The sequence below is a fragment of the Podarcis liolepis genome (genome assembly GCF_965112155.1).
Source record: "Podarcis liolepis genome assembly, chromosome: Z".
NCBI classification, from domain to species: Eukaryota; Metazoa; Chordata; class Lepidosauria; order Squamata; family Lacertidae; genus Podarcis; species Podarcis liolepis.
This window is the reverse complement of record NC_139570.1, coordinates 46,953,331-46,970,716: the sequence shown is the minus strand read 5'-3', so window position 1 is coordinate 46,970,716 and position 17,386 is coordinate 46,953,331. Positions and strand designations below refer to the sequence as shown.

Below are 17,386 nucleotides of genomic sequence, written 5' to 3'. Positions count from 1 at the left end.
TTATTCTTTGTTAGCATTTTGGGGTGTTTACACCCTTGTAGGAGAGGCTGGATTCTTTGTTCTTGCTGTTGGACAATTTATGCTAATCTTTTAAGGATTCCCCATAGGAATAGGAATTCAGAGGATTCAGATCCATTAACTCCAAGATGTCCAACATTTCTCCGATGAAAATAGGGACTTTCTATTCCATAATAATAATATTAATAATAATTTTACTATTTTACTATTTATACCCCCCCAACTGACTGTGTTGCCCCAGCCACTCTGGGTGGCTTCCAACATATATAAAAGCATAATAAAATATTAAACATTGATTTCAATGGGTCTGTTCTGAGTAAAACTTGTAATATCTGCAAGGGCCAGGGCTGCCAACTTGAATAAAATATTGTGGGGGCTCAGGTAAGCCCTGCTTTGCATAATCAGTCACATGATGCGGTGCACACACACCATTTGAATGGGAATACCCATAAACTTTGTGGGGACCTGGTCTCCTCAAATATTTTATTGTGGGTGCCGAAATCTCCACAGCCCCTAGGAATTGGCTTCTATGGCAAGGGCAAATGTGTATTTGAGAAGTGACAATGGGAGTGTACACACAACACACACACACACACACACACACACACAGTTAGTACCCCACCCCAGGGAGTGGGAAAGGGGGGCAGGGGGGGCGGGTCGCCCCAGGTGCCATCATGGAGGGGGGGTGACAAATTATCAAGGAACAATTACTGCCCTACTAGAGTGCTTCATAAAAAACTTTTTTTTAAAAAAAGATGCCTGCTCCATAGGTCTTATCTTACTACACTAGGGATTATATAGCTACATATGAAATTTTATGCATATCAGTTAATATCTTGAACCTCCTTCACGAAAATAACTGTTTATTTGGCCATTTTCCCATGTCGTGAAGGCTGAAATTTCCAAAAAGCACATGCCTTTACTAGACTTTTTTCGGGCACCTGCTAAAAGCATTCTTCTTTAGGCAAGCATACCTAGATGCTTAGGAAGTTGAAGTAATTTTAATCTTAATATTTTTGCTTTTGTATGTTTTAAAGTAGGATTGTTAATTTTTTCTTGATTTTACTGCTGTGGTTTTTTGTTGTTTTGGTAAACCATTTTGCAGGTTTTTTTTAGATAAATTGTATTAAATAAATAAACAATAAATATAAATAAAATAACACAAGCCAAAACACAGTCCATCCTGTAGATTTAAGTATCTGTCCATACTGCCTATTTGTTATAATAGGCTCAGAATCCACATTCATTGGTAAGAAAATATGAAATAACGTAAAACCATTTTTGCGAGGAAAAAATAAAAAAATAAAAAAATCAATGTGTGGGAGGGGTGACAATAAATTTTCCGCACCGGGTACCACCTGACCTTCCTCTGCCCCACCCTTTCTCCAAACGCTGTTTGTGGCTGCTATTTGGAGAGCAGAAACAGGCAGGGAGTGGATTAAAGCATGCCCCCCCCCCGCTGCAATTTATCTGTTGCAAATCACTCTCTTCTGTTGGGGTTTGTCGTGCACATGTGTTTAAGAGATAACATTCTCATGAGCAGATTGAACTACTGCTGCCCACTTAGACTGCATACCCTCTACAATTTCTCCAATGAAAATAGGGACATTCCAACAACAACAACAACAACAACAACAACAACAACAACAACAACTGTTATTATTTATACCCTGCCCACGTGACTGGGTTGCCCCAGTCACTCTGGGCAGTTTCCAACATATAAAAAACATAATAAACATTAAACATTAAAAAAAACTTCACTAAACGTTATATAGTTACTTATCTCTGTGGCTCAGGGGTCGCATAACTCCAGACCCTCCAACACTTCTCTGATGAAAATAGGGACGTCGTACCATATCCTCCAACTTTTCCCTGATGAAAATAGGGATGTCCTGAGGCAAAGTTGGACATTCAGGGAACAAATCACAAACCGGGGCAGCTTCTGTAAATCTGGGACTGTTTCTGGAAAATAGGGACCCTTGGAGGCTCTGAGATTTTTCTTTTATTTTCATGAACTTCTTAGCTACAAGCAAGAAGCTGTAAACAGCATGGCTAATGAGCAGCAACAAGGTCTCTCTGTAAGAGACAAGAAGGCTTTCTTCTGAAAATGGAATTCTTTCCCAAATTTTATTTACTTGCTACATTTACATCCCTCTCTTTCTCCAAAAGGAATGCAGCTTGGCAAATTCATCACTGATAAAGCAATACAATTTTAAAAATAAAAAAATACTTAAAACATCTAAAAGCATCTAAAAACATGTAAGGCAATTGCATATTCTCACAGCCAAAAGCTTCAAGGTACCTTTCAGCCAACAAATGCCTGGGAGAAACAGGAATACTTTCTAAATCCCTCTTGAATGCCAGTAATGAGGGAGATAGACACAGTTCATCCTGGAGGGTGTTCCACAAATGGGGCACCACCACAGAGGAGGCTCTGCCATGAACCAATGCCAACCAGGCAGGACCCAGAGGAGAGAATTATGAGGAGAGTTTAAAAAGAAGGCAAAGATTTGGTAAAGGAAATGCAAGCAGACAATAAGGGGTTTGTGTGTGGAACGTCTGTGGTTCCACTGTTATGTCAGGGGCGTTGGCAGAAGTACAATGAAACACTTGCCCAACTTTAAAAGGCAGAACATAGAATCCTTTTCAGGTAGAAACGCAAGCCAGTGCATAGGTTAAAGAAGAGAGAAAAAGACAAACAGACTTGGGATGGGGACAAGAGAAGTTTCCTAACAAATGCTTTTGATGGAGGCTGTGCTTTACTGGCCTCCTAAATATATATATATATATAGAGAGAGAGAGCGCTGTTGGAAAAATATTTGGAAAATAAAAAATAAGGCTGTAGATCCTCTGTTGGCAAAACCCCACTGAAAACACCTTGGGCTGTAGACAAGCTGCTCTGTTTGCCAGCGTGCTTTTAGGAGAACAGCCAATATCCTGGAAGCCAGTTCGAGTGAAACTTTAAAAAGAGAGGGAGGAAGGGAGAGAAGACTAGTGGAGGGATAAAGAAAGACCTAATGGCCCATAGAGAAGTTTGGAGAGAACCGTTATGACTAGCAGCTGAGCTGGGGTCAGGGGTTGGCACTGTAGCTCAGGGGCAAAGCATCTGCTTTGCATGCAGAAGGTCCCTGGTTCAATTCCTGTCATCTCCAGGTAGGGCTGTCAGAAATCCTGGAGAGCAGCGGCTAGTCAGTGCAGCTGATTCTGAGCTAGATGGAGAGGCCAGTGTTCTGACCTGGTACAAAGCAGGCTCCAATGATCCTATGTCTTAAGAGAATCAGCACGTGCTAAGCACGAAGAAGGTCGCAGGTTCAATCCTTGGCATCTCCACGCAAGGTTGGGAAAGATTCCCTGCCTGAAACCCTGGAGATCTGCTGCCCCATAGTGTGGATGTTGCTGTGCTGGTGGCTGATTCAGGGAAGCCAAAATTCTTGTCCTACCAACCTTACTGAATGCTTGTGAAACATGGACCACTTATAAACGCCATCTCCAACTCCTCGAAAGATTCTATCAACGGTGTCTCTGAAAATTTTTTACACATCACTTGGGAAGACAGGCAAATTAATACCAGTGTGCTGGAAGAAGCATCACCAGTGTTGAAGCAATGATTCTTCAACATCAACCTTGTTGGACTGGACATGTGTGGATGCCTGATGATCGTCTTCCAAAGCACGTACTCTATTCCGATCTTAAAAATGGAAAGCGTAATGCTGGTGGTCAACAAAAGAGGTTTAAAGACTGTCTCAAGGCAAATCTAAAAAAATGTAGTATAAACAGTGACAACTGGGAAACACTGGCCTGCGAGCATTCCAATTGGAGAACAGCCTTTACCAAAGGTGTCATGGGCTTTGAAGACACTTAAACTCAGGACGTAAGGGAGAAACGTGCTAAGAGGAAGGCACAGCTGGCAAATCCACACCGTGATCAACTCCTGCCCAGAAAACAATGTTCCCACTGTGGAAGGACGTGTGGATCCAGAATTGGCCTTCACAGTCGCTTACGGACTCATTGTTAAAACCGTGTTTATGGAAGACAAGCTTACTTGGCTACAAGTGATCACCAAAGAAGAAGAAGATAGTTTAGTTTTCTCACATATTGAAAATGTTACTGTCGGTTAGGCTCAGATTATTTCAACCCACTGTTCTTTTTAAACTTGAATATAATTTTATAGCCTTGCATTATGTTATCGTTTGACTTGTGAACAGCTCTGAGATTCTTTAAATCGGGGTAACCAAAATGGTGCCATTCAGATGTTGTTGGACTACAACACCCATCAGTCCCAGCTAGCTTGGCCAACAGTCACAAGGATTGATGGGAGTTGCAGTCCAAAACATCTGGAAGGCACTACCTTGGCCACCTCTGATCTAAGCCTAGAGTGGCACTCCATACTGCATGTGAAAGATGTAGGAATGCCTCTGTTTAGAAGAGGCATTCCATCCTGAATGCCTCTTAGATGCAGGGACCTGTGGTCCTTCAGATGTAATTGGATGCCAACTCCCATCAGCCCCAGCCAGCATGACCAATGGTCAGGGATGGTGGGAGCTGGGAGTCCAACAACATCCAAAGGGCTGCAGGTTTTCCTATCCCTCATCTAAGAAGATGAATGCTCTGCTCTCCAGAGTAAATACCTCTTCTGAATAGAGGCATTCTTCCATCTCTTGCATACAAGAGGGATTGCTGCTCCTTAGAACACGAAGTGAGACCTTGTGGCTCCAGCTGACATGAATTGGGTGATGGGAGCTGGCTGTCCACATCACAGAGTCATATTCTTACTGCTGCCACAGAAACATTTTCATTTGCAGTCTGAATATTTGCATTTCCTCAGCTTTCTGAGTCAGAGACACTTTTATTTTTATGTAAGCCACATGCTCTATTTCTGCCATAGTTCACACCAAAAGGGGTGATGTGTCAATCACTGTGATTTCCCAGGGCATTGATTCCAGTGGCAGTTTGGCTGTTCCTACCCTGGTCACCTTGTTTTTTAAATTTTTACCCACAATGCCTTCTGCCCCCTTTTACAAGGTGTATCTAACTGCTGACCAAGCAACTGAGAGACATTTTCCCATGGCAGACCAAATCTTGCTTTCTCTGGGCAGCATCCCCCCCCCCCCCCAGATGATGCTAATAGACCATAAATTTGGTGGTTTGGTGTTGTTTAGTTTTTTCTTTCTTTTCTTAAAAAGGATTTTCAGCTTTGAATCAGTAGTTGAACATGACCCTATACCTGTCAGCTGCCCTGGAAAAAAGGGACATCTTGTGTTTTCTTGCAAGAGGACAGAGGCCAAAGTGGCCGACACAAGCTCTTGTATTTCTGGGCTGTACCTCTTACAGGCATGGCACCCACAGATGTGCATTTTGGGGTGCCACACAAGATCACTGGCCCCCCAAAGCACTTCTTTCCAGGCCACACCCCCTCCTGGCTCTGCTGTGGACTGCCCTTGAGTGTTCTGGCCTGGCTGCAATGTGTCTGGGAACTCTGATTATGCCTCTCACTTGCCTGGATGGAGGACAGAGAGGGGTGTGTGGAGTAAAATTAGTTCACTGTACAAATCTTAGCATTCTGTGCCTCACACACTTTTGCTTCTGGCCCTGCCCACCACTGGCCCCCAGAATGTGGCCCTTCATCTGGAAAAGTTTCCTGGCCCCTGCATTTGAATATGGAGCCCCGAAGCTGGCATGTGTGGGTAGATTCATCTTAGTTCAGAACAGAGGCAGTTATTGTGGCCAGTTATCTTTGGACGTGGTTTATTTTCATAGGAAGAGGCTGTACAGCAGCTGCATAAGGCATAGAAGAGGCAACAGGAAGGCAGGTCAAGAATCTCTAGGGGGGGAGGATCAAGGAAGGCATGGAGTACTGTGTCCCGTTCTGGGCACCACAATTCAAGAAGGACACTGACAAACTGGAACGTGTCCAGAGGAGGGCAACCAAAATGGTCAAAGGCCTGGAAACGATGCCTTATGAGGAACAGCTAAGGGAGCTGGGCATGTTTAGCCTGGAGAAGAGGAGGTTAAGGGGTGATATGATAGCCATGTTCAAATATATAAAAGGATGTCATATAGAGGAAGGAGAAAGGTTGTTTTCTGCTGCTCCAGAGAAGCGGACACGGAGCAATGGATCCAAACTACAAGAAAGAAGATTCCACCTAAACATTAGGAAGAACTTCCTGACAGTAAGAGCTGTTGGACAGTGGAATTTGCTGCCCAGGAGTGTGGTGGAGTCTCCTACTTTGGAGGTCTTTAAGCAGAGGCTTGACAACCATATGTCAGGAGTGCTCTGATGGCGTTTCCTGCTTGGCAGGGGGTTGGACTCGATGGCCCTTGTGGTCTCTTCCAACTCTATGATTCTATGATTCTATGGCTTTTTAGATTGATTTGGGGCACCTCCACGGTGGTCAAATAAGAACATAAGAAGAGCCTGCTGGATCAGACCAGTGGCCCATGTGGTCCAACATCCTGTTCTCAGAGTTTCCCACAGGGAACTGGCAAGCAGGGTTTGAGCACATGAGGCTCCTCCCCACCTGTGGCTTCCAGCAAACGACTCACAGTGTGAGTGCTGGATCAGAATAGCCTCGGATTCTCTTCATAAGGGAATCTGAAATACTTGAAGGACTACCTTTTGCAGTACCAACCTGCCCACACGCTAAGGTCAGCAAACGAGGCCTTTATGAAGTGTCCACCTCAGGGAGTAATCAAGTCGGTGGGGGTGAGAAGACATTTTCTGCAGGTCAAATCCATCAAGCCCCATCATCAACACAGACTTGTAGGAGAAGAGACCCACCTGTTTTCACTGGCTTTTTCCTGAGGTTTTCTTTTCTTTTCTTTTTTCCAGGGGGAGATGGTTTTACAGGATTGTTGACATTTCTGGATTGTAAATCTCTACTGGCCTTGGGTGGGTGGTTTAAAAATAAATAAATAAATTTCAGCTTCTTCTTAATACAGTATATGTGGAGAGAGAGAGAGAGAGAGAGATATTTGTGATTTGCACTGTGTTTTTCTTCTGTAAGCCACCTTTGAGAGAGTGCTTTGCCCTTAAGTGCAGCCAGAAAGTATTTTAAAATACATTATAAATAGGATTCTCTGGCTGCAAGAGTGTGTGACATGCTTGTACAGTGGAACCTTGTGTTATGTACCGTCCTCCTTGCGAACGCTTCGGGTTATGAGCTCCACTAACCTGGAAGTAGATGCTCCTGGTTGCGAACTTTGCCCCGGGATGCTAGCGGAAGTTGCTTGGTGACAGCAGCGGGAGACACCATTAGCAAAAGCACGCCTCATGTTACGAGCAGTTTCGGCATAAGAATGGACCTCTGGAACGACTTAAGTTTGTAACCGGAGGTACCACTGTATGTGGTTTTTGCCATCTCTGATCCCTTCTGTGCTGTCAGAACTGCAAAGTACTTTTTTGGACCCTGAACAGCCACTGGATGCTTTGCAGCTCAATGCATTTGGTGGTTGCCTTTCATGCATGGCCTGCAGATGGGAGTCACTATCTGCACCATCCTCCCCTTCACCAACCATCCCCATTTGCTCTGCAAAGCCTGCCGGACTGCCACTCTGAGGGTTGACGGGCTGGATTAGGGCTGCCGCTGGAGTTGACTTGGGCCCTCATTACAAAAGTGGCAGGAGACTTCCACTTCAGTTGATGACCCCAGTTGTGATTTAAGGCCCCGGAATCACCCAGAAACACCTGTAGAGGCGATCAAACTCAGACTCTTGTTTTTCACCTGTCATTTCAGTTCTATTGGAAGAGGCTCATGGTGGGAAAGACCATGGGGAATACCTACCCAACTTGCCTAATGCCTGGTTGTCCGCCACCACTTCCTGAGGAAATAATCCAGTTGAGGCAAAGATGGAGGGGAAGAGCAATGCTGGGAAAGAAAGAGTAGCAAAATTGCAGAAAACATAACCAACAGCCCATCCCTGGTGCGCAGCAAACTACTGCATATGAACCATGAAATGTGGCAAGGGTTAGTCTCCCCCACTCTCATCACAAGCCGACAACGTGTCTACTTTAGGGGTGGCTAGCTCCAGATGATGTTGGATCACAACTCTCATCACCATTGGCCACACTGGCTGCGGCTGATGGGTTTTGCTGACCAACAGATTTTAAAGGGCTACAGGATACACACCCTAGTTCTCCTTGCACATTTGCATTGATCCATGCATGGTGACTCTTCTAGCATTTTAAAAAGACCTTTCCACAAAACCAATTTACCTGAATTTTTTATTCTTTTGAACAGGGACAGAAAGGATATCCAGGACCACCGGGTCATCCTGGAGACCAGGTGAGTGGCGCTTGTTGTTATTGTTGTCGTTTCTGCTGCTATTGTTGTTGTTGTAATGTTCTGTTTCAAGAGTGACTTAACTAGTTGTGGCAGCTGCCCTTCCTATGGCATGTACTGGATTGGTTCAGAAATAAGTCAAGTGACTCCCCCCCTCCCCCAAAAAAATCAAGAAATAGCTCTGGTTATTTCTGAGCCAATCCCAGCTGCTTGTTGAATTGATTGATTGATTTGTTCCAAGGCTGGAAATTTAAAGAGGTTAGAAAGCAGCTGATACAGAGGTGGGCAAAGACATACACTCCTTGCCCCAAGGATTTCAGTTGGTGCAGAAAAGAATTTTGGGAGCTTCTAAATTTCAGCTTTCCTTGGAGGCTGATGTTACAGAGCCCCCAAAGCTCCTTCCTTCCTGGGACTGCGCCTTGCAAACATTATCGATGCCTCCATTTAAAGCCCGTCTTTCACTAGAATATGCTTCCACCTGAAAGTCACTTGAAACCTGCCCTGGTATCTCTCATCCAGCAACGTGTTGTGAAAGCACCAATTTATTTATCGATTTGTTGTTTGGTTTATTTTTACATCCCAGGTTTTTTGACCCTCAGGTTCTGAAAGTGGGTTTGCAGCTTTTCAAAAGGCAGCTTTAATAACTCCCTAACCCTGCCTGCACCCAAATCCCAATGCATTGGTCCTAATTATAAGGCATAGTTGTGTTGCAGCCTATCTCTCTCCAGCATCTGATCACTTCCCTATTCTTTTGTCATGGATTTAAAGAGAAACCCATCCACACCATCAATCCTCTTGGTCCCAAAGCACTATTCCCAGATGTAACTGGAGGTCCCAAAGAGTTGGCTGCTATATAGGCATTGCCCCTAAAACATAATTGGATGTCCTCATAAGGTTGGCTCCCGTTGGCATTTGCCTTAAGCAGATTTCTCCCAGGGCTGCAGAACTGTTTTCATGACCCAGAAGCCAAAGCCGAAAGAAGCTACTGGCTGTTCTAACTTTGGTTAAGTTCCATTGGCAGATGTTGTACAGCAGTTACCTAGATCAGAGGCTCCATGCTCTCTTCCTTCCAGGGCTGGAAATCTTTTAATGTGCAATGAGCCAAAGCAGGGAGGAGCCCCCAAATCTCCCTGGCCCGTACGCCTCAAGTTGCTTGGACCTCTTTTTGCATTTTGAGCAGCCCACTCCTTTGAACCAAATGAATGAATCAGTCAAGATTTAATAGTCAGCCAAATATAGATTACAGTCAAGAAAACCGAAATAAGCAAGTGGATTTTAGCAAACAAAGTTAATAAGAAGAGCATAATCAGACACATATAATAAAACACCTGTAATACATAAGACATGCTTAGATATCAAATGAAGATGTTTGTACTCCAAAGGTGTCTCTGGGGATCATTTCAGGTGTTTGTTGGATTCTGCTTTGATTTATGGTGGGGCCCCTCATGCTATCTCAGTGTCATGCGGCTGCCGATCCATGGAGGGCAAAGCATGTGGAGATGCGTTTTCAGTTTCTAAATGTTTTCTAATGTTTTCAAAACCTTTATGTTAGGGATATAGCTGTACATTTACTTTACCTCCCCCCCCCGTCGTGCATTAATGTTTCAGCTGGAGTGGACTGAATCGCTTCTTAAAGAAGGAGGCTGTAATTTAATTTTCTCCTACGCCCACCTCACCCCTTTTCTGTTTAGATTAGCGTGATGTTTACAGTAAAATAAATAAATAAATAATGAACCCGATGAATGGCAGAGTCTGTTGAGCTTGATGTGAAAGTATTTTATACACAAATTCATTCAGCATGAAATCTGTTGCTGGGAATTCAACATTCAAGCAGTTGGGGCTTTGCTCAGGACCTTCACTTCTTGTATTATTGCATTTATAACCCACGTATCCTCCAAGATGCTCAAGGGGGCATGTGTGACTGGTTAGGCTGAAAGCTGGTGACTGGCCCAAGGTTGCCCAGTGAATTTCATGGCCAATGAAGTTCAACTCAGAGTAGACCCATTGAAATTAATGAACCTAAACTAGTGGTGTCCATTTGATTTAAATGAGTCTACTTTGTGCATGATTAATGGTGAGTACAACCCTAAGTACATATTTGAACTGTGGTCTTGCAGGTCATAGTCCAGCGTTTTAACCATGACACCACACTGACTGTCTCTGCATGTGATGAGTTGCATTTCACCACTGTATTCTGGGAAACCCTTTCACAACTCTGCTGTTTCACATCAACTGCTGTTGACATCTGTGGGATTTTACTTGTGATTCAGTCTTCATCACTTGGGAAAGGCTGCAGCCCAATGTTGGGGGAATCTTCTTTGCACTCAGAAGGCCCTCTACCTGACACACTGGAGAACTGCTGCCGGTCAGTGTAGACAGCACTGAGCTGGATGGACCAGTGGTCTTTTGGTGTTCCTGTATATACTCATGGCAAATTCATTCTCCAAATATGGATGTTTTTGCAACCAGAATGACACCGTCCATGCATGAGAGGTGGTCTTAGCAGGCTCAGAGGAACACCAGTGTTTGTTGAAGTGCAAAAAATGTTTAGGAACATCACCCCTCCCATCACACGCGTACGGACACACACAAAGGACTAGGTATGCTCAATGGGCACAGAATACTGACTATTGGTAATGGGAAAATCAGGACGAGGTGGAATGACATGTTCTGAAACAGAGCATAGGAACACAGGAAGCTGTCTTATACTGAGTCAGACCATGACTGCATCTAAATCAGTATTGTCACTGATTTAGTAATACTAAATAAGTATTGGCACTGACTGGCAGCAGCTTTCCAGGGAATCAGACCAGGGGCATCCCCAGCCCTCCCTGCATTGAACCTGGGGCCTTGCAAGTGCTCTTCCACCGAGCTACAGCTCTTCTCCAAATGGGGCGGGCCAACTAGAACCCTAAAAGAGGCACCCCATGCTGCAACTTTTTGTTGCATGTCCCACTGCTTTCTTTATAATGCATCAGATGTTATTTTCTGTTCATTTTGATCTACCTGCATCTTCAAAATGGCGGTGGGAGGAAAGATGCTACTTGTGGTGAGAACATGGAGAGAATGTTGGATTCTGTGAAGCAAATGCTAGTTTAGTTAGTCTAGGAATGGGGAAATTGTGGCCCCCCCAGATGCTGTTGGACTACAACTCCCATAATCCTTGACTGTTGGTCATTGTTGGCTGGGGCTGATGGGAGTCCAATAACACCTTGAAGGCCTCAGGTTCTCCCTGGTGTAACCATATGCAAGCTCTGAGCTTCTCCGTGCTTCTTTTGTGGATGGGTTCCATATGTGCTCCTGATGCTCTTTCTGTCAGATGGATCAAAGTTCATGCACTGTGTCTACTGTGAACCTGTTGTGCCTATCAGCATGCCATCCACCATGTTGAGAAAGATGAATTATTATTATTATTATTATTATTATTTTTATTATTATTATTACTACTACTACTACTACTACTACTACTACTGTTATGCAGGTCATGAATCCAGATTTAATTCTTCCCATTCCCTGCCCTGCTGCCCTTTCCTCTCTTTTTTTACAGGGTGAACGAGGATCTGACGGGAACCCAGGTGCCAAAGGTTATCCTGGCAGGCAGGTGCAGTAAATCTTACCGTGCTGTGTACAGCATAGGGGTTTGGTGGGCAGGCAGGTAGATGGCTACGGTGTCCCACAATTAATAAGGGATTCAGTCCCAGCTATAATGTGTTTGCATGCCAGTATTGTGATTAGGTAATTTTAGACTCTGGACCACTCAGGGGGGGGGGTTCCCCCTTTGTAGGTCACGGTGCGAAATGCATGGTCCTCGAAATGTTGCTGGACTCCAGGTCAGTCAGCCAAGGCAAGCATGCCTAGTGGTCAGGGATGTTGGGAATTGTAGCCTAGCTAAGGCTGGGTGGAGAATTTGATTCAATTGGCATTGGAAAGGTAAACCAACATAATTTGCACTTTCTGAAACACTATGCACAAGCTGAAGCACTTTTCTGAATTTTGCAGTGTGATTCCCCAGCAAAGTAATGTGCACACAAATGCATATACTGGATAAAAAAATAAATTATGAAAATAGCATGCAAACATATGTTATTATTTTTTAACATTGTCTTGCAAAAAATGTGTATGCTTATAGCTCCCATCATCTCTGACCACAGAGATGAAGGTCACAGGTTCTCCTATCCCTGAGCTAGAGGCCACAGGAGTTTTTAGTACATGTACGCCGTGCAGTCTTCTGCATGATCTGCTTGTTTCAGTGGAGGAAAGCATATGCATGGCTCTCCTCTCCGTGCAAAGGAACGGGACAGGTCATGTGCACCAATGGCTCAGCATGTGCCAGAGTGCATGCAGCACTCTGGACGGCCCCCGCCCACATCTTTTCCACTATGCATGCCTGTTGTTGCTGTGTCTAAAATAATAATTGCTGGATGAAATGTGGTGTGAAGGGCAGCTGTGTTGTGTATGTGTGTGTGCTTATGGAAGGGAGATGTTATATAGCTGCACCTTCTCTCTTTGAGGCAATGCAGTTGTTGAAGAAGCTGCAGAAACCAAAGTTCTCTCTTGGAGGCAACTATAAAAGGAGCATCAAAGGCTTGGCCTGCAGTGAAGCCTAGCTGTATGCCAGCCTATGTTGCTGAAAAGGGTATGCAAGCTTTTAACTGACGTTGGTCATTCTGAATGGGCAGGAGATTGTGGAACTGACTTTCAGATTCATACCTGACACAGTGCAGTCACCATCAATCAACTGTTTTTTTTTCTTTGCTATTAATAGAGAAATCCTGGCATGTGTCACAAGACTCTTTGTTGTTTTGGCCCGTTGTACGTTCCTGTAAATAACAATACTAAATATAAATAAGTAAGCAAGCAAGCAATGTGCCACAATGTCCACTTATCCCTGCATGGCTCAGCAAACTTTTCAAAAAGTTTATTCAAGGCACAGCAATAGAGGCCATGAGACAGCAGGAATGCTTTCTCCCTGTAAGTTTCCAGCTTTCCCATTTGTTTGATGAAACGTTCTGTCTAAGCCAAAGGTTTGTGTGCTTTTTTCACCAACAGAAGCTTATTCAAAGGGGGGAAGGTGCAGAATAGCCCGGTTTCTTATCCTCTGGGACCAATATAGTACAGCTGCCCACACTAACCTCTTCAGTCTCAGTTATGTTTACTTTCCTTATTCGGTGCTTTCATTACTTCTTCTTTTGGCAAGTTTTGGTTTTGCATCGCAGTGGAAAAGCTGGAAGCTTTGGCTTCTTTTTGGTTCAGGCGTCGGAGGCAAAGTTGTTAACTTTGGCCTGATGGCAGAAGCATACAAACAAACATTTTGACAGTGGGATCTGGGTTTATCTTTCAGAGCTTCCTGAATTGGAGGTGATGGAAGTTGGAGGTGGAAGGAGATCGTTCAATTTCATTTAGTCTGGCAACTGGCATAGAGTAAATAACCATGGAAGTTTATTATAGGAATGGGAGAGAAATCTGTTTCACTTTGCATTTTAGTACAAGCTCACCTAATTTATACCCCCTAAGCCCATGAGCAACTGAAACAGAGCTATCCTTTGTAATTCACATGTGTATGAACTTTGTGACACAGCTTGCCACAAAAAAATTAAAAATATGCATATGATAGGAAATGGTGCACAAAAGTACTTGCAGTAGTGATGGTAACATAAAAGAATGCATAAAATAAGGGAATGGCTAGCAGAAATGTGCCTGTTGCACAGATGAATATCCACACACTGATGCAAAACTTAAGGATGGAAGAATAAGAGGAGGAGAGATTGAAATTAATACATTTTTTCCTATTCCCTAGTCTCAAATAGGAGTATTTTATTTCAACAGTGAGAATGGATGAGCTTTACATTTCCAGACAAATAGTCCTTAACCCTTATTCATCTTGCCAGTTTTTTTTTTATTTACCCCTTGCAATTATACAGAATTTGAGATTCTCGTAAGTTCCTAGTCCTCGTGAGTTCTGCAAGTCAAACTACATGGTAACATGTAGTGTTCAGCTATGCCTTTGTTTCATCTTTAATTGGTTGCAGGTATGGGTGGATAGATGGGTGGACATTGTTGGGAAGAGGAGGCTTATTCCCTTTCTCTCCAGCTCCAACTGGGACTTAAATCCCCCTTTGAAACATGCCTCTAAAGCTGGGGTCGCCAACATGGTGCTCTCCAGATGTTGCTTGGCTGCAGCTCCTATTAGCCCCAACCAACTAGGCTAGTGGTCAGGGGTAATGGGAGCCACCTCTAGAGGGCATGTTCACACCCACAGCTGCCCTGTAGCCTATCCAATAAAAAGCCATTGAAAAATAGAGGGGGTTTTTGGGAGTCCAAAACATCTGGTGGGCACCAGGTTAGGGAAGGTGGATGTAGCGCAGCAACACACAGGTCTCTGGTTTCACAATTCTAAGCTTGATACCACCCAACACCTTCCCTATGACAAGTCCTTTGTGAAGGTAGCCAGCCTCCTCCATTGCCTTTCCCACAGCAGCTGGTTTCCAGAAGTCTCCTGCTTCTGAACCTACATGCTCAGTTTTTCTATCAGAGCTAAGCATTGGCCATGGGCTTAACTTGCCTCTGTTTACCATCAATATCACATTCCTGTAATTAGGAAAACCTCTGCACTCTCACCCCCCCCCCAAAAAAAAACTAATTTGACAGAGCAGGGTTGAAAGTTGCTGGCCTGGGATTTAAGCCTGGCTTTCCATTACCTTGTGATAAATGCAGCTGATAGCTTCTTAATATATTAGCACAGAGGTCAATCTGTAGCCTGTACATGTGCGTGAGCAATTTACTACAATCTGATATCAACCAGCCATTGCTTTTCCCTTCTTGCATTCAGTCCACTCCTCTGTTGCAGCTGAGCTGCTCTGGAATGGAGTAGAATTTACCATGAGTTCTGTTTTAAAATGTGAATGCCTGCAGAGCTATCTCCCTGTAACAATTAGGGCATTTGTTTCCGGAGGCTTATTGTGATGATGATAATTCTTCCCCTCTGAATTCCTTCCTAGCTATCTCTTGGGCTGCCTCCTAAATTGCAAAGAGAAGCCTCTGCTTTGGAACTGTTTGCAGATGTTTGTGTGTGTGTTTGTGTATTTTAAAAAAGTTCTAACATGTCCACATTTATCTGTCTTTCTTGCTTTGCTTTGCTTTGTTTTTCCCTTCTTGTGTTTCAGGGTTTACCTGGACCTATAGGAGAACCTGGTCCAAAAGGCAGCCGGGTAAGTGAGAGAGAGCCTTGTTTATACATTTCCACTGACATGGACGAGGAGGGAACCAGTAGGCAGTGGTGACTGGGGCCCACTTGGACCAGTAGGGTGAAAGGCAAATGAGCCAGCAGTAGGTGAAGCCAGAGCCAACAGATTCTGGTGTCCTCCCCCACCCCTGCCACCCCATGGTCCTCCTCCCTGCCCTGCTGAGCTCTGCGCTGAGCCTAAGGAAGAGAAGGAAGCTGACAACCAGCACTCTTCTTTGAACTGACTGTAAGTTGGAAGGCAAGCTGGTGAGGAGGGACTGAAGCACACCTGTTTGCCCTAATGGGCCAGCCTTCACTCACTCCTATAACTTCTGGAAACAGTGAAGAACAGCTGCTAAGGAACCCCTGACAGCAAAGTGGCCCACTACACTTCTAAGACCAGCAGTCCTGGCATGAATGGGAGTAAAGCACACATGTAAACTGGGAGCACAGGTCATTGCCAGGCTATAGGGCTCTGGGTTTTAAATGCCTGGGCCAATGATACTTGCTCTCCTGGAATGAGGAGCAGCTGGAACTGATCTGCTTGCCCTGGCTCCTGCCTGCCAGCAGCTGCTGCAAAAGGAAGCAGTCCAAGGCTTGCTGCCAGGTTTGTGTGGAGCAGTGGGCCTGTGTCTCAGCAGCAAACATTACCTTCTCCCTGAACCAGCCTTGCCTGTCCTATTGCCTGGGGACCTATTGCTTCCAAGTGTCCATGAACTGCTGTGAGCCTGCTTGTTGGCTATCAGTATCTTCCCAGTTATTCTGCCCTGGCACATGTTGGGGGCTGAGCCAGGCCCAGCCTCCCTTGCAGCTGTCCTGCCCTTGGCTTACTGTCCTTAGGTTTTGCAGGAATTGCCCATGGTTGAACAACAGTGGATTCACTGGGGTGTGTGTGTGTGTGTGTGTGTGTGTGCAGGAAGGAAGGTCTCAGCAGATGCCTCTCTTCCACTCTTCCTTGCTCTGCCTAATCAACCCTTGCATAGGTTTGCCTGCTGTCTTTGGCAACAACAAATCCTCAAGCAGCATGTAACTGACGTGTGGAAGAAGCTGGGGGGTGTCTGTTGGGTTCGGCCTGTAGCTAAGCTCCAAGACGAGATGCTAGAAATGCTGAGGTTAGGCTCTGTGGTGGAACCCCCCGCCCCCCACCCTGTAAGTGGAAAACAAGCACAGCAAGGCATGCCCAGCCCATGATATTCTGCTGCCTGAGGCAGAGGACAAGACGGCATGGCCTCTTCCTTCTCTACTCAATGTACAGAAGCTGGCTGGACTGGTGGGTGGGATAGGAGCTTACATTCCATCTGACTAGTTTAGGGCCCCAGGTCAGGGTGGCAAGCCCTGCTACAGCCAGGGAACTCTCGCTGCTGTCTCTTAGCATCTGTCACCTGAGGTGGTTGCCTCACTTTGCCTCCTGCCCTGAAGCAAAGAGGAAAGTACTGCCCACCCTGCTTCCCTACTGAGTTGGTTTGCAACTTATAGGGAGGATGTGTCTCCCACCACATAGACAAACATTCAAAAGGATCAAAACAAACCACCAAAACAATGCAAAATGCATAGATTGGGGGAGAAAACCAATCACAGTTTAAGACAACCTTAAAAAGCGTGCACAAAAATGACAGAAACTACCCAGCACAAAACTAAGTCACATTATAAATACTGTATTTCAGCCTAATTTAAATCCACCCATTAAAAGCAGCAGGGAAGAAGTGAGATTTCTAGAGCCATTTGAAACTATGGAGGAGAGGAGCTTGCTTAAGGTCCAGTGGAACTGATTGCTACAATTGCGGGGCAAGACCCTTTTTCATCAGCCTGATTGTCCTCACAGGCAAGCACCTGAGCAGGGTCTGTGAAGAAGATTGTAAAGCAGAGG

General features: G+C 44.8%; 1 protein-coding gene across 8 annotated transcripts in view; it reads left to right on the top strand.

Moving 5' to 3' along the window:
• COL27A1 (collagen type XXVII alpha 1 chain) overlaps window positions 1–17,386 on the top strand; it is a 252,548-nt gene that overhangs the window by 62,940 nt on the left and 172,222 nt on the right. For all 8 annotated transcript variants that reach the window (XR_014521564.1, XR_014521565.1, XM_083485690.1 and 5 more), the window contains 3 exons: window positions 8,256–8,300; window positions 11,845–11,898; window positions 15,461–15,505. Coding sequence is in view for 6 of the 8 variants with exons in the window: in XM_083485690.1 (XP_083341816.1) it covers window positions 8,256–8,300; window positions 11,845–11,898; window positions 15,461–15,505 (144 nt within the window). In the remaining 2 variants the exon portion in view is untranslated. The remainder of the gene's footprint in view (window positions 1–8,255; window positions 8,301–11,844; window positions 11,899–15,460; window positions 15,506–17,386) is intronic.